The 25975-nt window shown below is 44.8% G+C and overlaps 7 protein-coding genes across 10 annotated transcripts; 4 read left to right on the plus strand and 3 right to left on the minus strand.

The window, feature by feature from the left end:
* Positions 1 to 681: 681 nt before the first annotated feature.
* LOC125907295 (DNA-directed RNA polymerases I, II, and III subunit RPABC3) lies at positions 682 to 1554 on the minus strand. Its single transcript, XM_049608854.1, has 2 exons — positions 1071 to 1554; positions 682 to 966 (listed from the first exon to the last, which is right to left on the minus strand). The coding sequence occupies exons 1-2, from the start codon at positions 1279 to 1281 to the stop codon at positions 725 to 727; spliced, it is 453 nt and encodes a 150-aa protein (XP_049464811.1). The 5' UTR covers positions 1282 to 1554; the 3' UTR covers positions 682 to 724.
* A 570-nt stretch (positions 1555 to 2124) lies between these two features.
* On the plus strand, positions 2125 to 3636 carry LOC120959680 (COP9 signalosome complex subunit 7). The gene is made up of 4 exons (XM_040383272.2): positions 2125 to 2394; positions 2466 to 2939; positions 3010 to 3148; positions 3386 to 3636. The coding sequence occupies exons 1-4, from the start codon at positions 2197 to 2199 to the stop codon at positions 3409 to 3411; spliced, it is 837 nt and encodes a 278-aa protein (XP_040239206.2). The 5' UTR covers positions 2125 to 2196; the 3' UTR covers positions 3412 to 3636.
* Positions 3637 to 3687: 51 nt separating this feature from the next.
* LOC120959678 (maltase A3-like) lies at positions 3688 to 6084 on the minus strand. The gene is made up of 3 exons (XM_040383270.2): positions 4544 to 6084; positions 4368 to 4475; positions 3688 to 4301 (listed from the first exon to the last, which is right to left on the minus strand). Exons 1-3 carry the CDS (start codon positions 5663 to 5665, stop codon positions 3714 to 3716), a joined length of 1818 nt encoding a protein of 605 aa, XP_040239204.2. The 5' UTR covers positions 5666 to 6084; the 3' UTR covers positions 3688 to 3713.
* Positions 6085 to 6179: 95 nt separating this feature from the next.
* LOC120959679 (maltase A3-like) lies at positions 6180 to 8345 on the plus strand. Its single transcript, XM_040383271.2, has 4 exons — positions 6180 to 6723; positions 6825 to 7391; positions 7473 to 8080; positions 8140 to 8345. The coding sequence occupies exons 1-4, from the start codon at positions 6244 to 6246 to the stop codon at positions 8282 to 8284; spliced, it is 1800 nt and encodes a 599-aa protein (XP_040239205.2). The 5' UTR covers positions 6180 to 6243; the 3' UTR covers positions 8285 to 8345.
* A 1023-nt stretch (positions 8346 to 9368) lies between these two features.
* LOC120955164 (probable maltase) lies at positions 9369 to 11456 on the plus strand. Its single transcript, XM_040375735.2, has 3 exons — positions 9369 to 10481; positions 10564 to 11159; positions 11236 to 11456. Exons 1-3 carry the CDS (start codon positions 9417 to 9419, stop codon positions 11315 to 11317), a joined length of 1743 nt encoding a protein of 580 aa, XP_040231669.2. The 5' UTR covers positions 9369 to 9416; the 3' UTR covers positions 11318 to 11456.
* A 93-nt stretch (positions 11457 to 11549) lies between these two features.
* LOC120955165 (exosome complex component RRP43-like) lies at positions 11550 to 12794 on the plus strand. Its single transcript, XM_040375736.2, has 4 exons — positions 11550 to 11704; positions 11774 to 12243; positions 12330 to 12450; positions 12541 to 12794. Exons 1-4 carry the CDS (start codon positions 11685 to 11687, stop codon positions 12752 to 12754), a joined length of 825 nt encoding a protein of 274 aa, XP_040231670.1. The 5' UTR covers positions 11550 to 11684; the 3' UTR covers positions 12755 to 12794.
* Positions 12795 to 13460: 666 nt separating this feature from the next.
* LOC120955166 (mediator of RNA polymerase II transcription subunit 12) lies at positions 13461 to 24909 on the minus strand. Of its 4 annotated transcripts, XM_049608852.1 has the most exons (9): positions 23522 to 24291; positions 22927 to 23100; positions 21929 to 22834; positions 21470 to 21805; positions 17271 to 21407; positions 16733 to 17009; positions 16390 to 16656; positions 15517 to 16300; positions 13461 to 15438 (listed from the first exon to the last, which is right to left on the minus strand). In XM_049608852.1, the coding sequence occupies exons 2-8, from the start codon at positions 22963 to 22965 to the stop codon at positions 15549 to 15551; spliced, it is 6714 nt and encodes a 2237-aa protein (XP_049464809.1). In that variant the 5' UTR covers positions 22966 to 23100; positions 23522 to 24291; the 3' UTR covers positions 13461 to 15438; positions 15517 to 15548. The 4 variants fall into 4 exon arrangements, with proteins under 4 accessions (XP_049464809.1, XP_049464807.1, XP_049464806.1 ...); XM_049608850.1 differs by lacking the exon at positions 23522 to 24291 and adding an exon at positions 24365 to 24909 and having other exon boundaries at positions 13461 to 16300; XM_049608849.1 differs by having other exon boundaries at positions 13461 to 16300; positions 23522 to 24290.
* Between the last annotated feature and the right edge of the window lie 1066 nt (positions 24910 to 25975).

The following is a 25975-nucleotide window of genomic DNA, read 5'->3' on the forward strand; positions in this document are numbered from 1 at the left end:
GATGCTACCTGAAAATGGAACACCACCTCACTACCAAAAACGTGCCAGCTATTACGCATACAGATATTTGCTCCCATCTATACAAACACCTAATACTATTCCGTATAAAACGAAGCATGTAACGCGCCTACCTCGAAGGTGGGCCTACAATCACAAACAGAGATCTGGTATTAATCTCAGCAGATTGCTAATTTATTGAATCCGCGATTCAAAGGAAGCTTTTTATGAAGAATTTTTGCGATATTAATTGAATAAAATTTCTATTTAACATGTAATCGTCTAATTTTGCTGAGTTTCATGTTTCTTGTATATCTCTGTTCAGAGATCGCTTAACAACTAGCACAACTGAAATACCCAGATTTGGTAACAGATATCTGATCCTCAGTATGCTTTGCATGCATGAAATAACCGTTGCTCCTCTACCAATGGATTCATCCCAAATTTCCGAAATCCAACATAGTTCTTGGTTGTGGTAAGTTTTTGAAATCACGAAAAATCAAATGCACAAATGCCTAATAGCATTTCTGATTATTAATTTCAGTCTCATTTGTACGACACTGGTGATTCTAGTGATGACAATAAGTGTTGCACTAAACATTTTTTTATGGATACGACTTTCAAAAGCATTCCAGCAATAGTGATCATCATGAACCGGGGTAAAATAAAGTAGATAAACTCAACTCACGTTTGTTCCTTGTTAAGTGTACTCAGGTACGAATACAAACTAAAACGCCAGCTTCTTCATTAGCAAAAACATGTGTTGATCAATTTCAAATCCATGTAGATTGTTGGCATCTCCCTGCAATCGCATCAACAGACCACCAAACGAAACGTACGCCGACAGCCGATTGGAAGACTCGGTCTGTGAATCGTCACCTTCAATCCTGTAAACTTTGCCGAACATTACGTACTCGAAACTGTCGGCACGCGATCCTTCTATTTCTGCAGCGTTGTACTCCATGCTGGCTGTGAAAGAAACGATGTTCAAATACAATGGTAGGTAAGACTTTCCACAACAATATTTTCTGTAGTTGTACGTATGCATTTCTCGCCCCTTCCAACCCACTTACCTGCTGTTCCATCTTCGTGCAGAGTCGTTGCCAGAACGAGGCGAAATTTGTCTCCCAGTTCCAGAGGGTAAAGCCACGAGTTGATGTCCAATATGAGATCCATTTTGAACGATTCGGATTCACAGTGAAGCCGGCTAACTCGATCAAATTTTTTCCCTTCTGGGTCCATGTCTTTCACATTGAAAATATCTTCGAACAATATTCCCGACATTCTGTTGCCAATGTGAAGCGCGCGTGCCTGCCAAACTTGAGGTTATGATGACCGGTTATTCGGTTTCCAAACTTGACACCACAAACCAGACCGATCTTTGTTTGTTAATTGTATAAAAATGGTGTCTAATGTTTTAAGACGCTATTTGGTACTTATTTTAATTCGATTGCGAGGAATTAACTTTGTTTTAAATGTGCTATTTCGCGATTGCTTGTGGCAATCTCGTTGCCGCACTTGTTTGTTTATTTCTGTGGCGTTGCCATTTTGACGTTTCCGTTCCGCTGATCTGATCTACACCGTGTATTGCAAAACTTGCCCACATCATTATCTGGCAAAGTTCATCGTAAAATAAATGAAAATATTACATATTACAGTAGCTGAATCAAAGTGCTTATTTCTGAGGTATTTCATAAAATTGTGTATATTTTACCAGTGAATGCCACAGTTTTATTATTTCCAAATTTAAATTAGCTAATATAAACGAATATCAGTCTGCTCCCGAGTTACGCGCTTTGTGCGTTCCCGAGAAATCCGCGTAAGTCTAATTTCGCAGTTTTAGACCAAAATACAATTGGTTACTCGGTATTTTTATTCAATTTAATACTTTTATACACTTTATCATTTATTTTATACGATTTGTGTAGCACATTATGATATTTTTCGCTTGCAAGTGGATTAAATTTATTAACAAAAATGCAATTTATACTGCATTGGGAGCAAATTGTTCTGATTTGACACTTGATCTGTAAAATTTTGAAAACCGCGTATCTCTGAATCCGCGTAAGTCGAGAATCGCGTATCTCGGGAACAGACTGTATCTGCAGCTCGTAAATGTCAATCGATGTTTCCAAACCATTTTCTCCAAGCATTAACAAATATAACAGGTCGTTTGGAAGAAAAACCACAACTAGCACCATGACTCCAGAATTATCGAATTTTGAAACCGACTCTCCGGCCCGTCAGCAGTACTCAGCGCACAATCCAATAGAGCAATACGTTTTGCTCGCTAAAGGAGCCAAAGGTGCGGCCTGTACGGAATTGATCAAACAGGTACTGGAAGCACCGGGAGTTCACGTTTTTGGAGAACTGTTGGCCATGCCCAACATTGAAGAGGTAAGCAATAATGGAAGGAGGATTGTGTTTGTTGATTTATTTTACTACTGTACCTGATGATTGCCTTTTAGCTACAAAATGGTCCACACGCTAACTACTACAACACACTGAATCTGTTTGCCTATGGAACATATCGGCAGTATCTAGAGAATCAGACGAAACTTATACAGCTTTCCCCGGCAATGCAAAAGAAGCTGCAACACCTGACGGTGGTATCTTTGGCGATTAAAAGCAAATGCATTCCGTACAACGAGCTGCTCGATGAGCTGGACATTAAAAATGTACGAGTGCTGGAGGATCTAATCATCGAAGCAATTTACGCCGATGTGATTCATGGCAAGCTGGACCAGAAAAATAAGCAGCTGGAAGTAGATTACGCCATTGGACGAGACATCCGCAAGGGTGATGTGAAGGAAATTGCCTCCACCCTGCAAGAATGGAGTGATTCGTGCGAAACCATTCTGCTCTGTCTTGAGACCCAAATTAATCGAGCCAACACTGAAAAGCAGAAACGTATAAAGCACAAGGAATCGATCGATCAAGAGGTGCGTTTGAAAGGGTGGGAGCGATGGAAGGATACGTTCGAAAAGTAAATTACCATCCTTTCTGTTTCAGATTGCCAATTTGAAAAAAGCGATAAAAACTCAAGCAGTAGAGTCCGACGAAGCAATGGCTACAGACACATGCCGGGATATCGTTGGTGGGCTAGATCTGCGTAAAAAACCAGCCAAATCGAAGAGCCTTAAAGGTTCCGGTAAGTCGTGGTTTAAAAATTTTACCTAAGTCAACTTAAAGGGCTATTTTTATGGTCAGTTATAGATGATTTCTTGTTGCTTTACAATGGTCTTACGGCCTGCTACCGAAAGCATCCATTTCATTCCGTTGAGTGTCAATGACGCTCTCTGTTCTTTCATTGTTTCTTTCAACATCGTTTTATTATTTTGTTTTGATTTTGTTTTTCATACAATTCACTTATTTTCTCATTCGAAAGGTCCAGGAAAGTCAGTATCGAAATGATTGGCTTAACTCCCTCCCAAGAAGACACACGCGCCTCAGCCTGCTAACCAAAGGGCAGCTTTTGGGATATTAAATCATGAGTGTCTTTTTACTTTACTTATTCACATTATTTATTCGACGTTTCGAGGAAAGACGGTACACGTGGTGCCGTTTCTTTATTTTTCTCATTACTAACCTATGTAATGAAATGCGCGAATAAAAAATATATATATCAGCGATTCAAAATGAACGAGTCTAGCAAGCTAATGATAATCCGAAAGAGTAAAGGTATGCCAATGCTGTTTAAAACAATGAGCCATTTACTAGATTTGTACAACTTCCGGCTGAATATGGTATGCCACTAGAACGAACGATTCCTTCGGTCCCACAACTATGCTATCCATTAGCACTGGTTCATTTTTCTCATGAACAGAATTGACACTCAAAATCGCAAGCAAGCCTACTTTCAGGGACGGTTCATACAGAGTCAGATTGATTGTTGGCTGCTGATTTCCAATGTTTGCAATTGTGTAGACAGAGCTTAACGTACCACCTATATTGGCCTGCCGCAAGATGATTAGTACATTCTCTTGCACAAATGTAGCTAAGGTATGCGGAATATATGAAACTATCTGCTTCATTCTAACCAAACTACGATAAACGTGAAGGTGGCTATGTTCATATTCTACAAGCTGCTTTTCTACATTCACTAGTGTGTAGTTCGGTGAAACTGGGAGCCATGTATGGTTTGCTGTCGAGAAGCCAGCATTCTTAGACGAATCCCACTGGAAAGGTGTCCGCTCCGGATCGCGTGTAGTATACTGGTAACGATCTGGGCCCGCATTACAAGCCGCTGGATCTACAGTGTCATTGTACGATATCCATACGTCGTCCATACCTATCTCTTCACCCTAAAAGTATATGCAGTTTTAGATGCTTTGGTTTCGAGCTGATGGCACATATCTGTTAATGCGTACATTGTAAGTAACGGCAACACCCGGCAGCGAAAGCATAATCATATTCATGGAATCTATCATATCTTCGCCAAATCGACTAGCTACACGGTGTTGGTCGTGGTTTCCAAGCTAAAATGGATACAAGTTGCATTCGAGATTAAATGTAATACATGCTTCGTACATGCTATTAGACCTACCACCCAATTTGGAACGACAGAGTCCATCGGAGGCATATGGTCGATCCAGTAGTTGATAGTATTCAGAAAATCCTGTGCCGTAGAATCTTTATTGAGATCGGTTATGAAATGAAAATTGAACGGAATTTGTGCTCCAGGCACGGTTTCATTGCCGTAATACTTCATAACGATATCAATAGGCGAGTATGTTTCCGCCATAATAATACGTTCCCGTACGCCGTATTGCTGCTGGAACTCGTCCAGAACGGCACGCCACTGATAAACCATATCAAGCGTTTCGTTTCGATCCTGTGTATAGATGTGCACCAGATAGCCAGGGTCGTCCGGGTCATTGGTGTTTCCACTCAGCGGCTCATCCGGGTACTGGCCATCGGCATCAGGCGCTACTTCGAACAAGGTCGGCACCGCATCAATGCGAAACCCTGCTACGCCGCGTCCCAGCCAAAATCGCATTACGTCTTTCATTGCTTCCACCACGGCTGGATTGCGGTAGTTTAGATCCGGTTGCTTCACCGAGAATTGATGCAGGTAATACTCCTTGCGTGTCTTGCTCCACTGCCAGGCACTGCCGCGGAAAAAGCTAACCCAGTTGCACGGTGCGAGGGGTTGACCGTTGGTATCGTTTGGATTCGGTCGTCCAGGATGCCAGATGTAAAAATCTTCAAAACCGGGCACTCTCAGCTCGGATTTTTTAAACCATTCGTGCTCATCGCTGGTGTGATTGGGCACGAAGTCCAAAATTACCTCCATATTCAAATCGTTAGCCTTCTTTAACATTGCGTCGAAATCCGCCATGGTGCCATACTCTGGTTGAATTTTGTAGTAATCCGATATGTCGTAACCAAAATCAGCCATCGGCGATGCGAATATTGGTGATAGCCAGAACCCGGTTATGTTGTGAAGATCCAAATAACCTAACCGTGACGTGATGCCACACAAATCGCCTATACCATCACCATTGCTATCCATGAACGATCGCGGATAGATTTGATAGAATACAGCTGATTTCCACCACCCGTTATCATTTCTTTTATCATGTTGTGCACTTCGGGCTAGGAAGTTTCCTAAACCTAGCCAAAACACAAACAAAACACTATATACGGCAGACAGTTTATTTCTCATCGCACCGCAGCCGAGTGCCGAGACAGACTGAAGAGAGAACACGATCACATTTCTTAGCAGCACCCGTATTATGTGTGCCCGAAGGGAGATAAGATTATTACCCGAATCATGTGGTTAGCTATTTTTAGAACCGCATAACGAGTGCAGCTCACGCTGCTCACTCGTCTTTCCCGTCGTACACAAAGCATGGAAAGCGATCGTGATGCGATTGTATGCTTTGTACCCCAAATGCAATGCGATGAGTGTGTTTGTGTATCAAGACGCACGAATGCCTTAGACGCACGCGGACTGACATGCTGGAAGAGGTGTTTTGAAACCTTTCTTACCTTCAATGTCCAATAGGAATCATCGAAAAGGGAAAATACTACATGCGAACACGACCGTGTGATTCTGTGTCCCCTCGAGAGCCATTGTCGAGAGGTTTGCAAATAGGAAACTAGTAATCAACGCTTTTCGCGATTATAAGATCCGCTCGATAACGGTAGTAGGTGTACCTATATATACAACTATGGTTTTGAAACACCGACAGCAGTTTGTTGAATTGTGTGCACCTAACTACGTCTGAACTGTGTGCCAGTATGGCCCTCTACTACTGGCTAGCTTTACTACTGTTGGGCTGGTCTACTGTGACCGCCCAGAAGGATTGGTGGGAAAGTGCGAGCTTCTATCAAATCTATCCGCGATCGTTTCAAGATAGTAACGGCGATGGAATAGGCGATCTTAATGGCATCAAAAGTCGGTTGCCGTATCTGAAGTCACTCGGTATGACTGCATTTTGGCTTTCCCCGATCTACCCTTCGCCGATGGCCGACTTTGGGTATGATATCTCCAACTTTATGGACATTCATCCGAGCTTTGGAACGTTGGCTGACTTTAAGCAGCTGGTGGAAGAAGCGAAAAAACTGCAATTACGCATCATCCTCGACTTCGTGCCTAACCATTCGAGCGACGAGCATGAGTGGTTCAAGAAAAGCGTTCAGCGAGTAAGTGGGTACGAAGACTATTACGTGTGGCAGGATCCCAAACCGGGCACGGAACGCGACCCTCCAAACAACTGGGTAAGAAAGAAGGAATATGTAAAAAAGCTTCGCTTTGCCGCTTGATGCCGTATCGAAGTCGTTCTTTTGATTTACAAAACTCTGCTTTCTGCTTTAAAAAGGTTGCAGCATGGTACGGTTCGGCGTGGGAATGGAATGACGAGAGAAAGCAATTTTATCTGCACCAGTTTCACAAGAAGCAGCCCGATCTGAACTACCGCAACCCGGCCGTGGTGCAGGCTATGAAGGATGTGTTGCGCTTCTGGTTGGACCAGGGCGTCGACGGCTTCCGTATTGATGCGGTCCCGTGGCTGTTCGAGACGGTGGGTTTCCCGGACGAACCTGTTAGCGGTCATTCCACCGATCCGTTAAGTCAGAACTACCTTTCCCACATTTATACGCTCGATCAACCGGAAACCGTTGACATGGTGTATCAATGGCGGGAATTGATGGATCAGTACAAACAAGAGCACAATACCACCACCAAAGTGCTCATGACCGAGGCATGGTCCTCGTTGGATGTTGTAAAAACGTACTTCAACGACAGTAACAACCGGCAAGGATCGCAAATGCCGTTCAACTTCCAGTTAATCATGCGGCTGGATCAAAATTCTAAAGCATCCGATTTTCAGACGGTTATTAACTCGTGGCTGGATATCATTCCTCCTGGCCACACGCCCAACTGGGTGGTAAGTAGTGGATTTCTTCCTACTGGTTTGTTGTAACCTGACCAGATAATAAAAAAAAACCGTTTCCTCGTTTCCTACCAGCTTGGTAATCACGACAAACGTCGTGTTTCGTCACGAATGGGTGGAGATCATATGGTAGACATAATGGCTATGATCGAGCTCACCTTACCCGGCATAACGGTCACTTACCAGGGAGAAGAAATTGGAATGCATGACGTTGATATCTCGTGGGCGGACACTCAAGATCCAGCTGCATGCCAGCTGACCGAAGAGACGTATCAGGAAGGTACACGCGACCCAGCCAGAACACCGTTCCAGTGGGATTCTACTGCAAACGCAGGTTTTACGAACGCTTCTGTAAAACCGTGGCTTCCGCTAGCTACCGATTATCCGCTGGTGAACGTAAAAACACAACAAGAATCAGCCCAAAACAGTCATATAAAGGTGTTCAAGGAGCTGATGAACTTACGCGGCACAAACACGCTTATCTGGGGATCGTTTAAGTCACTGGTACTTGGCGAAAATGTGTACGCTATACTGCGTTCTTTCCCCAACGACAAACGAACATATGTCGTGCTGGCAAACATTGGCTCCAAGAGCGAAATAATTGATGCTACAAAACTGGACAACAGTTTGCCGAACGAGCTTGTGTTTCGCGTGGTAAGCGTATCGTCAAATCATATCACCGGGTAAGCCAAACCTCACCCAATTTCTTTGACCTGCACTACATCTATCGTTTATTTTTTAGAGAATCGGTCGCAACAAACAACATTCTTTTACAGCCTTACGAAGCCGTGGTTTTGGCTAACCATGCAATTCGATTGGCGCAGCAGCTTTATGTATTGATCGGTGCTTTTTGTATGTTGGTGGGTGTGCAATTGTTTAAGGCGTAAGCACAAAATTCGCTTAAAAGTGTAGCAGTGAAAAAATAAAAAAAGAATATCCTTCATAATATGTAATTGTATTTTATCACATGTTTTGAAATACTATAAATCCTATATAAGCTTTGAGAAATGTATGATCCAGCTAACATGTACGGCATCAAAGGAAATTAGTTTGAGTTTGAATGGTCCATTGGCCGGATTGTCTTATCTCTTCCGCCTGCCTGTACCACACTCCTGGGCATGGCTTTCAGTGACTTACTGATCTGTACACATCGCAGGATAGTCAAGTCAAGGTTCTACGCGAATGAGGGAGGGGAGGGGGCACGATCCATTCGGGGTTTGAACCCATGACGGGCATGTTGTTAAAGTCGTTGTCGTTGACGACTGTACCACCAGACCGGCCCAAATCCAAATATCGGTTATTCATATGCGATATTATTAATTCTTAACCATCTTATGTGTTATGGTGAATGGCTAGCTAAAGCCTTTTCGAAGCAGATAAATCTTTAAGGGTTCTCATTGTTCGTCATTAGATGGAAGTAGATGTTATCGGAATCTCGAGAAATGTATGAAGGTTATGCAGTATAAAGGAGGTAGAAGTGTTCGAAACAAACAAGAATTTGTTATCTTTTGGAAACTGTCATAATAAAAATGATACATTCGAAACGATATAATAATTTGTAGCTCATTGATAGCATTGAGTTTAAAGAATACAAAATCGAATCACTCACTGTACTGCACTTTAGGTGGCAAGTGCAACCATTGAAGTCAAGAAACAATGCCACCCCCGGTGACCCCTTCAATGCCGTTAGTAGGTATAAAAAATGATCAATTTGTCGCCTCGTGAGTGTCCGGAAAAACAACACTGAACTGTGTGTGTGATTGTGTCTTATCAATCAGCAAACATCGTTCAAGTCATCGCGTTTAGCGATTCATTTCTATCTCGCATGCCGGTTTGCATAGGCATTGTTTAGTTTGTGCATCAAACAGCAAATACTCATCATCATCAAAAAGATCAACTACCGGTGGCTTCAGGGCGAGCGCGAAGGGAACGAATGTAAAACGCCTATAAAAATAGCAGCTGCCGTATGGCCGGGAAGCATAGTTGTTCCCCCGCCCAACGCAGCGCGTGGTCGTGACAATGTGGTCCACGGTGATTCTTCTAGGTGTGCTTTTGATCGTGCCATCGCTGCTGGCCGACGAACACTGGTGGCAGCATGCCAACTTTTATCAGATCTATCCACGATCGTTCAAAGACAGTGACGGCGATGGAGTCGGAGATTTGCGCGGCATAATGGAAAAAGTTCCGTACCTGCGACGCGAGCTCGGCATCGATGCAATATGGCTGTCGCCGATCTTCAAGTCACCGATGGCCGACTTTGGCTACGATATTGCCGATTTCCGCGACATTCATTCGGAGTTTGGAACAATTGCTGACCTGGAAGCGCTGGCGACCGCTTGTAATGCAGAGGGGCTCAAGCTAATCCTGGACTTTGTTCCGAACCACAGCAGCGATGAAAGTGAGTGGTTTCTAAAGTCCGTCCAGAAGGATCCCACCTACAGCGATTACTATGTGTGGCACCCGGGTAAGACGCTGGCTAACGGGACGCGCGTGCCTCCTTCGAACTGGGTGAGTGTCTTCCGTGGTTCAGCCTGGGAGTGGAACGACGTGCGGAAGGAGTACTATCTCCACCAGTTCCTGGTTAAGCAGCCCGATCTGAACTATCGCAATCCCGCGCTAGTACAAGAAATGAAAGATGTGATGACGTTCTGGCTTGGCAAAGGCGTCCATGGATTCCGCATCGATGCCGTGCCGTATCTTTTTGAATCGCTGCCCGTTAATGGCGTGTATCCGGACGAGGAGAAAAGCGGCGAAACGGACGACCCAGACAATCCGACGTACTTGGTTCACCAGCACACACAGAATCTAGATGAAACGTTCGACATGATGTACCAGTGGAGAAAGGTGGTGGATGACTTCAAGCAACAGACACAATCCGAGGATATCGTCCTGATGGCGGAGGCTTACACGCCCCTACTGAACATTATCCGGCTATTTGGCAATGAAGTTTCGGAAGGAGCACACATTCCGTTCAACTTCGAGGTCCTTAGCAATACGTTCAAGGATACGACGGGACAACAGTTTTACGACAACATCAAGCGTTGGCTGGACGTGGTGCCAGAGAATAGATTTTCCAACTGGGTGGTATGTACACCCGATCGACCCGGGTACCGCACGATTCTGCCTTTCTCATACCGTTTTTTCCCTCTTATTTTGATCCGTTTAGCTTGGCAATCACGACAACAAACGAGTCTCGTCGCGCCTGGGTGTTGCACGGGCAGATCTTTACCAGATAGCGCTGAACGTGCTGCCGGGAGTTGCTGTCACGTACAATGGCGACGAGCTAGCAATGGAGGATGTCTTCATCTCCTGGAAGGACACCATCGATCCGGCAGCGTGCAATTCGAACCCCAAGGACTATCTGCTGTACAGCCGCGACCCGGTGCGAACACCGTTCCAGTGGGACGATTCGGTTAGTGCCGGTTTCTCAACCAACCGCACCACCTGGCTACCGGTCGCGTCCAACTACAAAACCCTCAACTACAAAGCGCAGAAAGCTGCGCCACGCTCGCACGTGAAAATATTCAAAGCTCTCGTTCGGCTCCGCAAACAGCGCACACTGCGCGAAGGAACGATGGAAATGCAGTTGGTAGGCGATAACATAATCGTGATTAAACGGCACCTGGAAGGAGCGAGCACAATTATTGCCGTGCTTAACTTCAACAAAACCACCGAAACCGTTAAACTGTCGTCGGTGTTTCAAGGACTTCCATCCGCCTTTGAGGTGATTACCTCGTCGATGCAAACCGACTACATAGATGGGTAAGGTTGTTCGATCAATTGACTCACCAATTACTTTCAAGCTTAAACGAGTGGATTTCCATTTTTACCATTCCAGTTCCATCGTAGGACGAGATGAGGTTGTGTTGCCCGCTGACGCAGCTATCGTCTTGGAAGGAAATGTCGCGAATGGCATTTAGATCGCGGCTGTATTATCATTTGACTGTTGTTATTCAAAATATGTAGCAAACTTTAAGTGTATAAATTGCGAGTGGACAGTTCTCTGCACAAAAATAAAAAAAGAATAAAAACTACTCCGGACCATCACGGCACCCTTGATTCTTCCCACTTCCGGTTACGATTCCTACTAAAAACTAGCCCGCGCGGCGAGACTTTATATTAGAACCGCTGTATTGTTATGATTGCGTATTTAGAACAACGTCGTTTGACGTACGTTTCGCTTCAGGATGACGTTTCTACATAACCTCCTCTTGTGGCGGCGCGCTGCTGCAGCACATTCATTTGTAAACATTGTCGCGAAACGATTGGCCTGCGGTCCCCAAAACGATGGATCTCAAAACGTTCAAGTGGGTATACACTCTTGCAATTTGCGCACTTCATGCTGTTTCAATGTATGGGCCACTTATTTCGTACAGATTGCTGCATCCTGTGAAGTACTACAAAGATTACCTCGAAAACAACATTCGTCCCGATGGGCGCGAACTGGAAGAGCTGCGGCCACTGGCTATTAGCTTCGATGTGATCAAAAGCGCGGATGGATCCGCAATAGTGAAAGTGGGCAACACAACGGTAGTGTGCGGAATTAAGGCAGAACTGGCCACACCGAATGCGTTAGCCCCGAGGCACGGCTTTCTCGTACCGAATGTCGATCTGTCACCGGTATCGTCACCGTCGTACCGTCCCGGGCCACCGTGCGATGAGGCTCAGGTGTACAGCCAATCGGTAGCGGACGCGATCAGCAATGCCCGCTGCATCGATTTGCAGCAGCTTTGCATCTCGCCCGGAAAGCTGGTATGGTGTTTGTACTGCGATTTAGTATGTCTGGATCATGACGGATGCGTCTTAGATGCTGCTATAATAGCACTCGTAGCCGCTTTCCACACAGGTAACGAAGAATGGGATGGATACCACGGATGCCGAGTGCGATGCATAATACTGCTCCATCGTTTGATAATATATTTCATCTTGCAGTAAAACTTCCCACCATTCAATACAATAGTGACACAGAGGAAACGGAAGCAGACACATCCAGGCTTTTGCCGTTGACGGTTGACTGTGTGCCTGTAACGACCTCGTTCGTGATGGTTGCTGGGTAAGTTAGATATATGACGACAACGCCCAACACGGAGAACCTTATGTATGATTCGATAGGCTAAATGAGACATCATCTATCATCTTCTAGCCGCTTGATTGCGGATCCGACCACCGAAGAAGAAAAACTTGCGAGCACGACCTTAACGGTAACGGTAAGCGATGGCAAGATGAGCTTTTTCAACCAGTCCGGTGGCGATCCAATGGACAGCAGAACGCTTAAAAAGTGCACCGACAGTGCAATAAAACGCGAACGGTCCGTGAAAAAGATGATTCAAACCATGCAAAGAAAATCATCCAGCTGAACGCAAATGAAAATAAAACGATTAAGAATTGAGAACAGTTTCGGTCATGAGTGTAGCTCATTTTAATTAAGTTTCAGTTCATTATTCACTTTCGTAACAGAAATACATACACTTCGGCGTGTGGCCGTCAGATGAGTAGTATAAGTACCTGGGTGAAGCTGAGAATTCCATCAATAATTCATCATTCGGTCCAACCACAAGCGTCGAACATTATATGTCCGATGGATAGTCCGTTGTAGGTTTCAGGGCTAAATCATCCGGGCTTATCCGACTACTAAATGGTTCCTCTCTGTTCCTCTCGCCCCTCCAGTCCTGTCTCTGCTTTCAATATCAAACCAACCACCTGCAAGATTATTCAAAGCAGCACCGCCTCAAACTACATATGGGAAGCGTTTTTGTACATCAGGAACGTTACACTGTGGTACACTGTCTACGAACATCCAGATTCCATGTCTAACATATCATCTAGATGAGGGCTTAGCACTGTTTATCGTTACACGCAGCAAAGAGTAGTAGCAGCACTACACGCGATCCTGCTTCTCGGCGGGCAGTACAAACATTTAAACCAACTATCTGTTTACTCTCTTACATACATAATCACATACCTATGGATAATATTTTCTTAGCGCATGGGTCGACTCTTGGTTTAATCAATAGCGTTAAAAACAACAACTAAGAAACAATTAGGAAAAATAACTAAAAAATGTTTCGTTAAATAATACAAATTTTTATTTACACCAAAAATAAACCAGCTGCTTTGAGTTTCAGTCATACTATTTGTAACTGAATTCTGGCTGTGCATTACACAAACCATGCTCGCTTGAGCATGCGTAACCAAATCAACTTAAACAACAAAAAAAAAACGTCGATCCATGTGTGGTGTCCTCGCTTACTATTGAGATATGTTGAACACAATACACCGCCGCTGCCTATCGGTCTCGTCACTTCGTTTGTGAAGCAATTGAATTTTGCAAATTATCAGAAAGATCAGAAACCCATTGGTTCTGCGGTTATGGAAGGCCTGGATTCATTCTGCTGCTTTACATTTGCCACAACGTCAACATTCCCTCTATACAGTACGGCAAAGCTTTCTGCTACATGTTGCTGGCTGTTCTGTCTTTCACACTGCAAAATGTATTGCATCGTTTCGAAACTAAAATTTTACAATTTTCTCTCGTAACATTCCTTACTCCATGGTCTATCTAACTTCTTTTTCTTCTTCTTTTTCTTTTTTGCTCGGGTTTCTTCGGTGTTCCCGGTATGCAATGCCCTTTCACTAGTCAGCCTAACAGCGCAGTATTGTATTTTCTATTTAAATATATTAAATTGTTATTACCTTCACGTGTTTCCGACGAATTTTCAATTTGTTTGTGTCGCCTATGTTACTACTTCTTTCACCCGTAGCATTCGGTACATGCAATATCAACATATTATTATTATCCACGATTATGCTCGTCCCCATTCACATATCTCTGCCGTTTCCTACTTCTCTATCGGTTGCAATCTTTAAGTTAGTTTGTATCGTGACTGGAGTTACCAACACCACCATGACGACCAATCAGACTATTTCAATAGTAGTAGGTTCTGACTTCGGTAGCAGAATTACTGTCGATACCATCCATCCAACCATCATATCGGTTAAGCTTCACTTATCTACGTGTGCATTTTAAGATGAATGGTTTTCAGTTAATTTATTTATGCATCGGACTACGTCTTAACATTAACGGCAAGGTAATTTTTACTTTTGGTTCTTACGTACGGTCTACAAAATGTGTCGCACTCCTATCACGTATTTCGCTTTAATCAACATCTAATTCGGACTAGCAGAGTGCGATCTGACTAAGATGATGCCTTTTCCTTGCCCCTGTTGACTCTACTCATGCCTAGTTGAAGCAACCATACGAGTTACCAAAAATTTCAAACCAGCCCATTTGATCATTCAATCAAACAAATCAATTTAAGAACACGCGAAGTATCATCAAACCAACACGTGTGATATCAGCCCACTTTTCAGAAAACGCATCAATTTAAATAAATTTGTACGACGTATTGTTCCGCATATGAAGATACAGAATCGCAAACACAGTTGCAAAAAGAAATGAATAGACATGCACAACCGGAAGGAGTTTTTAAAAAGTTGAGACAATGACTTTCGACTTCATTACACGATCTAAAGTCTACAGGTACTGAGAAAAAAAATCAGTAAGAATGTGTCTTCGGAAATAAAATTAAAATTTTACTCGAGGAAAGATAACAAACTATAGTAGCAGTAAAAATTAATCAATCTTATTACAAAAAGGTACATTAGAGTAAAAATACGCCTCATCTCACTGAGTTTTGACGAGTTTTGGCCATCATGCACCGTGTTATGAAGTATTTACCAAATTTTCAGTATGCGCACTTAGTGTAACAAACCTCCTCATTGTAATGTTTTTACACATTTTTAGCTTTTTAGTCTACTCTCGGTAACCATGCACGGTAACCAGTAAATGTCTGTTCCATTATGTTCACTTTATCGGAACCAAGTAGACAGTAATACCAACTTTGGAGTTGGAGCAGTAACATGACAGGCAATATTTGACTGATATCGCTTTGCTTCGCATAACTTAGTTGCACTGCACACTGGGGCCCGCCATAGGCTCCGACCAACGTCCACGCTTCGTGTTTCAGCTACAGGAGTAAAACTAATAATAGCAATACGTGAAACTATAATAGCGTTTTGCCAACGTCTTGATCACCTCTGATGGGTGTGTCAGACCTACCTAGGCTTCACATCTGTTATCGAATACGTCTGCTACTTATTCATGTCAGCTGCCGATCTTCTCCTATGTTTGCTAGCTGCAGTAGCCGCAGCGATTGCGTTAATATTCGGATGAGCGGTCGCTTGGGACACTGCTGCACTCGCCACTGCCACCGGGCTTGACATCGATAGTGGAGTCAACACCGTGTTGTTTATAATGTTTATCTGCTGAGTAGCTTGTGGTTGTGCTTGTGGTTGTTGCTGCTGTTGTAACAATTGTGGCGTTTGTTGTGATTGCTGCTGAATGTGAATTTGGGTCGTACCTGGCTGTTGTTGATTACTAGCAGCAGCTATTATTTGCTGTGCCGGTTGTTGTTGTTTCTGCAGCTGCTGCTGCTGTTGCTGTTGCTGCTGCTGCTGCTGCTGCTGCTGCTGCTGTTGCTGTTGCTGTTGCTGTTGCTGTTGCTGTTGCTGTTGCTGTTGTTGTTGCTGTTGCTGTTGCTGCTGCTGCTGCTGTTGCTGTTGCTGTTGCTGTTGCTGTTGCTGTTGCTGTTGCTGTTGTTGATGCTGCTGCTGCTGCTGCTGTTGCTGCTGTTGCTGCTGTTGCTGTAGCTGTTGCTGTTGCTGTTGCTGTTGCTGCTGATGTTGCTGCTGCTGCTGCTGCTGATGTTGCTGTTGCTGTTGCTGCTGCTGCTGCTGCTGTTGAAGCTTTAGCTGTAGTTGTTTCGTACTCATGACCAATTGATTAGACGTAGTATTAGTAGTCACGTTTAAATTACTGCCCAGTTGTCCTGCATGATGGGAAGCTAAAAGTGTTCAATAAATATTTCAAGTTCACACTGCTAAGCACACATTTGTATGGCAAGATGTACAATCACAAGACCAGATTATTTACCTGTAATTGGGGTTGCTATTTTCAATGTCGATCCGCCTGCTGTGCCCATTTGCTGGCGATGATGTAACACCCGCGCCGTTAATTGTTTGGTTGCCATCGCAGAGGTGCCTGTGCAGCTAACCACAGGAAGCTGTCCAGCACGTGGACGTTGGCTGATGTTCAACAGTTGAATTTGCTGACCCGGTTGACCAGTATTTACAGTTAACGGTGTGCCGGTTCGTATACTCTGCTGGCCAAGCCCTTTCATACCGGAAGTTACAATTTGAGCTGAAACAATCCCGAACTGTTAGTAAAAGATCCACACGAAATGAGCTAAGTTATCGCTTAGGAGAAATGCATTTACCAATTGGAAGAGAGAGTAGACTAGATCCACTCGTCTGTGGATTTGTAAGAACAACCGTTTGCGTCGTCTGCGAGTTGCCAGAGAGTATGTTGCTAGTACCACTGGCGTTGATGGTGTTCACAACCTGTGTTGTGTTAGTCACTGGGACAGACACTAGCAAGCTAGTTGTTTGACCTGCGTTGTTAGCAGCCGTATTGTTCAATACGCTCGTGGCACCTCCAGATGGTGTTGATGATAGGGACAAAGAAATAGGTTGCGCAAGTCCCGGAATTTGTACCTATGGTTGCGAAACAAAGCATTTTGTTTATTAATTGGATATGCCAAAAAAAACGAAAAACACAGATGTTTTCTCTTAGAAACTGCAGCAAACGCTATTACGCCATACTATCTCATTAACCATAGTATCATTTATCTCATAGTCATCAGCAAACTAAATGAAGCTCTTGCATGTCAAAGAAGTAAAAGGAATAAATTCCCGACCACCGTGAAATCCACAAGGAGAGTTGTTAACCAAGCATAAATGATTTAATATATTTACCTGCACATTTTGCAATCCAGGGATGGAAGTCATTGCGCCATGTAGGCTGGCAAAGTTCAAGCCTTGCAAATTGACTGTGGTAGGTTGCTGCTGTTGCGTTCCAGCTTGCGGCTGCACCTGGCCGTGCTGTGATTGCTGGGATTGATGCTGCTGAAGCTGTTGGTGCTGCTGCTGAGGATGGATGGTGGAGGACTGTGGTGGAGGACTAGAGAGGGGCGATATCGAGCCTGCGGGTGATTGTATCTGGAGATGCGTTTGAGATTGCTGTTGAGGCGTTTTTGGCGATGGGATGGTAAACTGCAATCCGGGACTCGCCGCCGGCAGGTTACTATTACTAGTTAGATTTAAGCTACTAGATGAAGTCAGTCTTTCGATTAATGCTGAGTTTGTAGAACTATTGCCGCACACGGTAGCGTTGCTGCTACTGCTACTGGCAATGTTGTTGCTGTTATTAGAGTTGCTTGATAATCCACCTAGCCCGACGACGGTCGTTGCCCCAACCACGGATACAGGGTTCTGCATGGTCCCATCTCCATTGTCACTGGCACCGGTAGCTAGTGTGGGTTGCGTTACACCAGAACTGGCTGTATTTGCGAGCGAGGCGCTTAAGCCGGTCATGTTGTTAAAGATGATGCTATTTGCATTAGCACCATTCAATGTACCTACACTACTACCAGCACCGCCTCCATTGCTGGCAAGTGAAGTGGACGATGCATTGGAGTGATCACTACCGGGCGAAGCAATGCTCTGTATCTGAAGCTGGTCGGACACAGCTGTACGGCGCAATCCACTTTCTGATGTGACGCTAGTAATATTGCTTATATTTCCACCTGCAGAAAGGTTTGCCGAGCTTTGAGTGGCAGTGAGTCCCTGAATTTGAAGCTGTATGCCACCATCAGTACCCGTCGCAGGGTTGCCAGTCGCACTGACCCGTCGAATTGCTCCTCCGAAAGCGGCAGCAACAACAGCGGCTGTTGAGGTGGCTGTCGCAGCGTTGGTATTGATGTTCAACACACGCTGATTGGCGTTGTTTATTATCAATTTACTGCTAGAAGAGTTACCACCACTAAACGAACCAGTGTTTTGGGTGGAAACTGTAGTACCGGAAGCATTGCCACTAGATGTTGCAGCAGCTGCAGCAGCAACATTGAAGCTCTGCGGCAGATTGGAAGTAGTTAAGATGGCGGGTGGAGATGCCAATTGCGTAGCTAATGCAGACATAGTAACGCGTATATTTCCCGGTTGTTGCGTTTGTTGCTGCTGCTGTTGCTGTTGCTGTGGCCCCATTGATTGAACTGATGTTTGTCCAGATTGATGTTGCTGTTGGTGATGTTGCAAATCGCTTGTTTGAATATTGATGAGCTGCGTTTGATTGCTGGTTCCGGTACCGCCACTGACAGTGATGAGATTGGCATGGTTGAGGATACGGTTTTGAGAGCCTTGCGCTTGTTGAATGTTTATTTTTCTGCCTCCCACACTGTTAAAAAGGGCTGCAGCGGTACTTCCACTAATCGTTGTTGTTGTGCCTACCCCTGCTGTTTGAAGATGATGTATGGTATGTTGCGGTTGTTGTTGTTGCTGCTGCTGTTGCTGTTGTTGTTGCGGTTGCTGCTGTTGCTGCTGCTGCTGCTGTTGCTGCTGCTGTTGCTGCTGTTGCTGCTGTTGCTGCTGATGCTGCTGCTGTTGCTGTTGCTGCTGCTGTTGCTGCTGCTGCTGCTGTTGCTGTTGCTGTTGCTGTTGCTGCTGCTGCTGCTGCTGTTGCTGCTGCGGTTGCTGCTGCTGTTGTTGTTGTTGATGCTGTAGCTGCTGTTGTTGCAATTCTGTTACTGTTTTGCCAGCTGGTAGCGTGAGACTACTGCTCAATACCGGTGAATTGGTCATCGCTGCTGGTGCGCTGTTCAAGAGGCTAAGAATTGCTGCATTACTATTCGATTTTGCACTGGATTGTTGCTGTTGTTGCTGCTGCTGCCGGTTGGTAAATTGATTGGCTGAATTCATTATGCTTATAGCAATTGCCTTGATCTCAGGATTTGTTGTGTGGATCGAGCTGGACTGATTTTGCAATTGCTGTGTGTGTTGCGTTAACTGCTGCGGTTGCTGAATTTGTACCACATTCTGCTGTTGTGTTTGAAGTTGTACATGACCGGCAGATGTTGTTTGCTGGGATAGAGCGGAAATCAAATTTCCCGAAGCATCCCGTGACACCTTTGTGTTGTCCAGGCGAACGAGCAGCGGAACGGTGTTGCCAATTGTTCGAGCACCGGCTTGATTTATTATTGTAGCTGTTTGTCCACCTGATGAGAATGTGAAACTTTGCGCTCCGGTCACTGCATTTCCACCTGCTCCGGCAGCAGTGGCTAAAAGTTGCTGTTGTCCGGCAGCATTGGTGGTCATTGTAAGATTCGATATTTGACCAGAAGGTTGCACGAGAAGCAACGATCCATTGCTCAGACTGAGCGTTTGCTGTGGTTGTTGATTTGGTTGCAATTGCTGCTGTGGCTGCTGCTGTGACGATGGTTGAGTTTGAAGCGTAATAGTTGTCCCTTGTGAAGCCGCTATGTTGTTAGCTGTTGTGCCTGCACCAGTGTTTACGATGTTGGTCGAATCGTTGCTTGTATCACAGGTGTTCGTGTTAAACATTTGCTGTTGGTGGCCAGTACTAGCTATTAAATGTTGCGGTTGAATATGGATGTGCGTTTGCGCAGCCTGCTGAACTGGTGAGTGTAATGGTTGCGTAGCTGACGCTGTTGAACCAATACTTATAATATTTGGACCAGCAGTCGCTGTCGATATAAGCTGCTGGTGCGACAAGGTCTGATGAACGGTAGCCGATGGACTCGAAGTAGTTTGCGACTGCTGCGACTGATTGCCTGGAAGTGTGTTAGGATTCGTTGCATTCAGTGTGATGCTGCCATTGACTCCCGTTGCTGTCGCTATTTGTGATGCCAAAGCTGGATTGGTCGCCTGTAACCGGGTAAGCAATGCTTGCGTTGGGTGTGATTGCAACCGTTGTTGAATTTGAGATATTTGTTGTTGAACTAGCGATTGCTGCTGTTGTTGTTGCTGCTGTTGTTGCTGCTGTTGCTGTTGCTGTTGCTGTTGCTGTTGCTGTTGCTGTTGCTGTTGCTGTTGCTGTTGCTGCTGCTGTTGGTGCTGCTGCTGTTGGTGCTGCTGCTGTTGCTGCTGTTGCTGCTGTTGTTGTTGCTGCTGAAGTTGTTGTTGCTGTAACACCTGTTGTTGCTGTTGTTGTAATTGCTGTTGCTGATGTTGTTGCAACTGCTGCTGCTGCTGTTGCTGTTGTAACTGTTGCTGTTGAACGTTTTGTTCTCGCATACCAGCTGTGTGCAACACCTTGGGAATCTGTCCCGGTACAAGATGGGTTATTTTGACAGATTTTCTACCTTCTTCAGTAAATATTTCCGTAAATTGTTGAATATACCGATGGGCATGAGCACGGGTTCCGAGCGAAAATTGACATGCTTCGCCATTTCGTTCGTTCTCGCGATAGTCTCGATCGACATACAGTTCACCAAGATATTCCGAATTGGATGGCCGCTGAAATATGGACAGCTTAATGTGATACACTCTTGTATCGCCCCGATTTACAACACGGTCTGTTTCCAAAATGTATTCTTCGATCAGTTGCGGTATACAATCGCGACTTTCCTTGGGAGCCTCATATTTGCGGGCATACTTCTCTACGTTTACTTCAGAGGGTGAGGCCAGTTCGGGCAGCTCCAGGTTGGGTAGGTTCACAGTCGGCACCACCTCGGAAGGCTTTTTAGGTAAAGTGAAGCTTACCACACCACGCCGGATGCTCTGTTGGCGGGGAGGACGCGCCCGGTACTTATTCATAAAATCGCTAAGTTCCAGCCCAAAGTTGTGTGTAAACTGATCGGTTTTCCTCTTCCGGTTGACTGCGACCTGAGAGAACTTTTTCGCCTGTCGCCGGATTGGAGCTGTGTTGAGCAATTGTCTTCGATGTTGCTGGTTAATAGCCATCATCCCGACTGCCGGATTTGGATCAAGACATAACGGTTCCGCAGTTGCCAGTACAAGCTGACTTTCCAATGCCAGCTTATCCTCAGCACTCCACTCTCCCTCAGCAGTCAGAATATTCACATCGGCCAACAATGTCTGAAAACAAAGATCATATTCTAAGAAAGGTAAACCAATGAGCACCGCCGTGAACTGCTCACCTGATTGGTGGGTTTCAGCAACACATGGAAAGTATCACAGGTAAAAATAGGAAACGATTGTCGGTAGTCGCGAACCTCCGCCACCACACAACCGCAGTAAAACAGTGCCGGACACTTGCTCTCCAATATATCCACTAACACCAACGGCAGTTCCTCTCGATCGATGGATTCTAGCAAATCCTCTTCCTCATATGGCCATCGGATGGTTTCCTGCAGGTTTTCACTATTGAGATCACCAGCATTCGACGTCATTGAATCGTTGCCGGACGGTGGCCCTACTCCTGTTCCCATCGACGGGAAACCCGACAGGCTAGCAGCAGCTCCACTTTTCGAGACCTAAAACCAAATATATAAAACCATATAAAGAACATTTAACAAAGTTACACCAAATCTAGCAGAAGCTTTGACCGCTTCAATCGTTTGCAAGACGGGTTAAAACAATGATTAAATGTTACATACATTCCGACATCCTTCCTCCTGTGACCCGAGTCGAAATGCTAGGGAGTAGCCTTTATTCCCTGGGTACAGATTCACAATCAGGGTGTTCAACTGCTCGCGCAAGATGAGTTTTTCCAGCAAAAAAGATGTACTCCTTAGACTTAGTCGGTCACTTTCACTAGAATCCTCCGCAAGAAGTTCCAGAAATAATTCCCTAAGCTTGTCATGTATGTTTAATCTCTCGTGTGTGCCTCCATGCCCCGTAGTACCGCCTGATGTTGGCGAGGAAGTGCACAGGAGGCCATCGACAGTTCGCGATGGTTGCAGTACCCCGCTGGCCATAGTGACTCCATTGCCGCTGCCCGCATCTTCACCACTGTTATAGTTGTGATGGTATTGGTGCTGACGATATAGGACGGAAGACGACGAGGTTGATGCCGTGTAAACGTGAAAAGAGGATGCGGACGACGACGTCGAGGAAGAAAGCTTTGTTTTTTTCGAAGGAGTTCCACTCCCGTAGCATGACGCATCTGATGCTAAACGCTTTTCTACGTGTGGATGATGATTGAGAGCTGCTGAAGATGAGCGGTTCGAGCTGCTGCCCGTAGGTGTAGTAGGTGTAATCGTTGTTGTCGTTGTGGTCGTCGCCGTCGTCGTTCTGGTGGTCGGTGAGGATGACGGTGAAGGTGATGCTAGTAACGTCGCCGGCGGCGAAGTGGAGTGATGCCCGGCGCTTAGAGAGGCGAAAGTCGTCAATGGTGAGCCAGGGTTAGGACTGTTGCCGGATGACGAGGTATTGAATAGCGGCGTGCTGTCGTTAAGAAGGGGACTGGGTAGATTGGGATACTGCGGTGGAGGATCAATCATCAGGGACGATTGCCGTGCGGGGGATTTCCTCAGCTTGCAGTAAGCATCATTTAGCATAAACTAGAAATGAACAATCATCCAATCGTGTTAGATATTCTATAAATATTCGCTGGAAGAAAAAAATCTTATCAGCAGTGATCGTGTTTGCTTACGTCGGCTTCTTGGCATGCTGTTGTTTCCAGACTTTGCATTGTGCTCTTTGCCACCACCGACAGCGACTGCTTGTTGATGCATTCACCCAGCAAGCGATTATGGGAATCGCACTCTTTGGATCGCAATGTGTGGGTAGAGACACTTTTTTACATTGAACAGCTTACATAAGAAATCTGCAAAGAATATGGGATTTGTTTTCATTATTTCTACCGCAGCTAGCAATACTTCATGTCCTGACACTACACCAAACCCATTCAGTCAACACAAGGTCGACTGCCTGTTTTGCAGACTAATGCGCCATGTAATACATGTACCTCTGCCCGTCAGCCTACAGTACGCATGCAAAATTTCACTGATTCGGTAGCCGTGTTTTGCTTACAAAGTTACTTTCTCGATCGCTGATTCAATGAAAACGCATATGTATGCGAGCAATAAAACTTCATTTTTGTACCTTCAACATCGTCCTTCAATGTTCAGCACTAACAACGGAACTATGTGTGCATGCCTTTTGATTGTCGCATTTAGAGAATGTTTCGTCAATGGAAGCTCATAGCCGCATGAACATAATAAACATTTATCCATGCTAATCCTTACATTTCTTCCACCGATCTGCTGTTGCTGAGTCTGCTGCTCCTGCACTGGCGACAGTGTAGGATGCAATAATGATTGTGGAATCCGCCTAGTGCTACTGCCTACAATAGCGTTACCGCAGTCGCTTTCTTGCCTCTCAAAATACTGCTGTTTCGGATATGTGCAAGTATCACGGACCTTTCCAGAAGACACTAGCAGTTCAAGTAAACGAAGTAATGTAAATTTCTCGTCGATTGCTTCGTCTGCCGAATAGGAGCATTCGGACAACAGCAACAACAACAGAGACAGAATCCTTGTGGCCACTATGTGTACAGCATCATCACTCTGTATCCTTGCTTGAATACAGAAGCATTTAACGCACTTTTGCACACGGTGTTGGATACGCACTACCGAACGTGACGTACAGCAGCTTCACGACGATCCTTTCTTTTCACAAAACATTCATTTTTTCCTCACGATTTCCTTAAGCCTCTTGGACTGCTTTTTCGTGCCTGCTTTTGATGGACTTTTCAGCTTTTCTCGTTTTCGCTCACACCACCCGTTTCCGTGGGTTCTCTGTTTCCTGCCTCGTCTTTCGCACCTTTCCCTTTCGCTCTCATGCGAATTTGACAATTCATAACTGACAGTTCTCTCGTGGAAAATCTGCACATGTTTACATTAAGGTGCTTGACACTTTAGCTCTGGCGATGGTTGCGGCATCCGCTCATTGTGTAACCTATTTTCGTATCCATAACAAACTTTACGCCTACAGCAGGAGCAAGACTAATCTCTAACAGCATTCGTAAGTTTAATTTTATTCCTTAACTAAGCACTAAAAAAAACCCCAACATTAAGAAACAAACTTACGCTTCAGCGATTAGGTCGTTTTCGCGAGCAAGGAACAACCTACTCTGCATGCCTTAGCATTCAGCAAACACGATTTGTCAAGTCAACCGACCAAAACATTCACTTTGTTTGGTCTGTGATTACCAATTGTTTTGCTTGCATGTACTTTCCTCTGCGTTCGCGCAGCGTTCTGCTCATCACGACCCAGCACCTACTACCGTTGCTGGAGTACTTTTCTTTGTTGCACAGCTGCTAAAACAATCCAGCTGAGGATGCATGTATCGCTTTCCTGTAAATCCTTACTCTAGTAATCGTGTTCCTTGCAAATGACCACAATGCGTCTAGACCATATCGCATCTGCTCACGTACGTAAGAACGAGGCGTGCGTTTCGCGATTATCACTACCTCAAAACACACTACAGGGATACCGAAAGCACACGTCGAAATTATTCACAGTCGTAACGAACCGGACGATACATAAATTGCTGGATGAAAATGGAACGAACACTTTTCTTTTCCGACGTCGCTTTCGTATATAAACATGATCATGACGTTTATCGTTCACCGCTAATCGCGTCAGAGCTCTTTTACACCGGACGAATGTGGCAATTCGCGCGTTTAGCGAACTTGGCTCATTTACAAATTTATGAATGAAAATCAGGCAGTTCGTGGTACTCGCGCACCCTTCAGGTGTGAACGCAACAAGAAGTTTGTCGATTACACGTTCAAACCAACAATCAAAAACTTTGTAAAAAAGGTTATTTTAAATTGTTTTGATTATTGAAAATGTTTGCAACATTAGTCAACAATTGTATGTAATACGGACGTGACACTAGGCGTAAACTCAAAAAATGTACGCTTGATTTGTATGGGAGAGCGTAAACTTCCTGTCCAACGTTTATAGGGTTGTATGGCTGAAATCCAATTTACGCCAAAGTGTATGTTTCGTGTGACGTCTCTATCCCAAGTACCACAAATCCACTAAACGACCACTAAACGGCTTCTAAAATACTCAAGTTCTCTACCTAAACGGAATATAGAAAGACTTCGTTTAGCAGACGGCAAACGACTTATGCATTCTAAAAATAGCAAAAAAAAGCTGGTGGCACCATCTGTTTGCGGGATACCCAACCAGTTGAGCTTCCTCGCTTGGAGGAGAGCTTTCTCATTTCCTCTGTACTGTTGTATGGTTTCGCATTGAAGTTATGCATCGCTAGAACTAGAACGGCGATACGATTGTTTAAATACTAAACTCCAACGGAAACCACCAGCACTGAAGCAAGTGAGATTTGAGTAATGGTCGTTGGTGTTGATATCCATGTATCTGACCACACGACCATTCATATAGATTTTTGCTCAGAAAGTTAGAAGGCTATATAGGTCATGATAAGATGAAACTTGTCGAAACACATTGCAAGAAAAGGATAGCAATATAATGATGAGTTGTAATACGTCATCTATTGATCAAACCAATGAAGCTGTGGAGCTTTCATTTTTTTCTATGGATATTCAATTTCCCAGTCGTTTAAGCTTAATCTGTGGCGCTTGGGATAACATAAACAGTGGAGCGCCGTTTATCCAGGTACCTTTTATCCGGCTCTCCGTTTATCCGTGCTGTTGTTAAAAGACGTG

This window comes from Anopheles coluzzii, chromosome 3 (genome assembly GCF_943734685.1).
Source record: "Anopheles coluzzii chromosome 3, AcolN3, whole genome shotgun sequence".
NCBI lineage: Eukaryota > Metazoa > Arthropoda > Insecta > Diptera > Culicidae > Anopheles > Anopheles coluzzii.

What these genes read in the sequence shown, in the direction of transcription:
- LOC125907295 (XM_049608854.1), bottom strand. Translation starts at nt 1,281, where the DNA reads ATGTCGGGAATATTGTTCGAAGATATTTTCAATGTGAAAGACATGGAC. An exon ending in GCACGAAGATGGAACAGCAG is followed by an intron (nt 967 to 1,070) that starts GTAAGTGGGTTG and finishes TTTCTTTCACAG; the next exon opens with CCAGCATGGAGTACAACGCT.
- LOC120959680 (XM_040383272.2), top strand. Translation starts at nt 2,197, where the DNA reads ATGACTCCAGAATTATCGAATTTTGAAACCGACTCTCCGGCCCGTCAG. An exon ending in CCATGCCCAACATTGAAGAG is followed by an intron (nt 2,395 to 2,465) that starts GTAAGCAATAAT and finishes ATTGCCTTTTAG; the next exon opens with CTACAAAATGGTCCACACGC. An exon ending in GAAGAGCCTTAAAGGTTCCG is followed by an intron (nt 3,149 to 3,385) that starts GTAAGTCGTGGT and finishes CTCATTCGAAAG; the next exon opens with GTCCAGGAAAGTCAGTATCG.
- LOC120959678 (XM_040383270.2), bottom strand. Translation starts at nt 5,665, where the DNA reads ATGAGAAATAAACTGTCTGCCGTATATAGTGTTTTGTTTGTGTTTTGG. An exon ending in CTGTCGTTCCAAATTGGGTG is followed by an intron (nt 4,476 to 4,543) that starts GTAGGTCTAATA and finishes TATCCATTTTAG; the next exon opens with CTTGGAAACCACGACCAACA. An exon ending in GTGTTGCCGTTACTTACAAT is followed by an intron (nt 4,302 to 4,367) that starts GTACGCATTAAC and finishes ATATACTTTTAG; the next exon opens with GGTGAAGAGATAGGTATGGA.
- LOC120959679 (XM_040383271.2), top strand. Translation starts at nt 6,244, where the DNA reads ATGGCCCTCTACTACTGGCTAGCTTTACTACTGTTGGGCTGGTCTACT. An exon ending in GCGACCCTCCAAACAACTGG is followed by an intron (nt 6,724 to 6,824) that starts GTAAGAAAGAAG and finishes TGCTTTAAAAAG; the next exon opens with GTTGCAGCATGGTACGGTTC. An exon ending in GCCACACGCCCAACTGGGTG is followed by an intron (nt 7,392 to 7,472) that starts GTAAGTAGTGGA and finishes GTTTCCTACCAG; the next exon opens with CTTGGTAATCACGACAAACG.
- LOC120955164 (XM_040375735.2), top strand. Translation starts at nt 9,417, where the DNA reads ATGTGGTCCACGGTGATTCTTCTAGGTGTGCTTTTGATCGTGCCATCG. An exon ending in ATAGATTTTCCAACTGGGTG is followed by an intron (nt 10,482 to 10,563) that starts GTATGTACACCC and finishes TGATCCGTTTAG; the next exon opens with CTTGGCAATCACGACAACAA. An exon ending in CAAACCGACTACATAGATGG is followed by an intron (nt 11,160 to 11,235) that starts GTAAGGTTGTTC and finishes TTACCATTCCAG; the next exon opens with TTCCATCGTAGGACGAGATG.
- LOC120955165 (XM_040375736.2), top strand. Translation starts at nt 11,685, where the DNA reads ATGGATCTCAAAACGTTCAA. An exon ending in ATGGATCTCAAAACGTTCAA is followed by an intron (nt 11,705 to 11,773) that starts GTGGGTATACAC and finishes TATTTCGTACAG; the next exon opens with ATTGCTGCATCCTGTGAAGT. An exon ending in CGTAGCCGCTTTCCACACAG is followed by an intron (nt 12,244 to 12,329) that starts GTAACGAAGAAT and finishes TTCATCTTGCAG; the next exon opens with TAAAACTTCCCACCATTCAA.
- LOC120955166 (XM_049608850.1), bottom strand. Translation starts at nt 22,965, where the DNA reads ATGCAAAGTCTGGAAACAACAGCATGCCAAGAAGCCGAC. An exon ending in CAGCATGCCAAGAAGCCGAC is followed by an intron (nt 22,835 to 22,926) that starts GTAAGCAAACAC and finishes GTTCATTTCTAG; the next exon opens with TTTATGCTAAATGATGCTTA. An exon ending in TCTACTCTCTCTTCCAATTG is followed by an intron (nt 16,657 to 16,732) that starts GTAAATGCATTT and finishes GGATTGTTTCAG; the next exon opens with CTCAAATTGTAACTTCCGGT.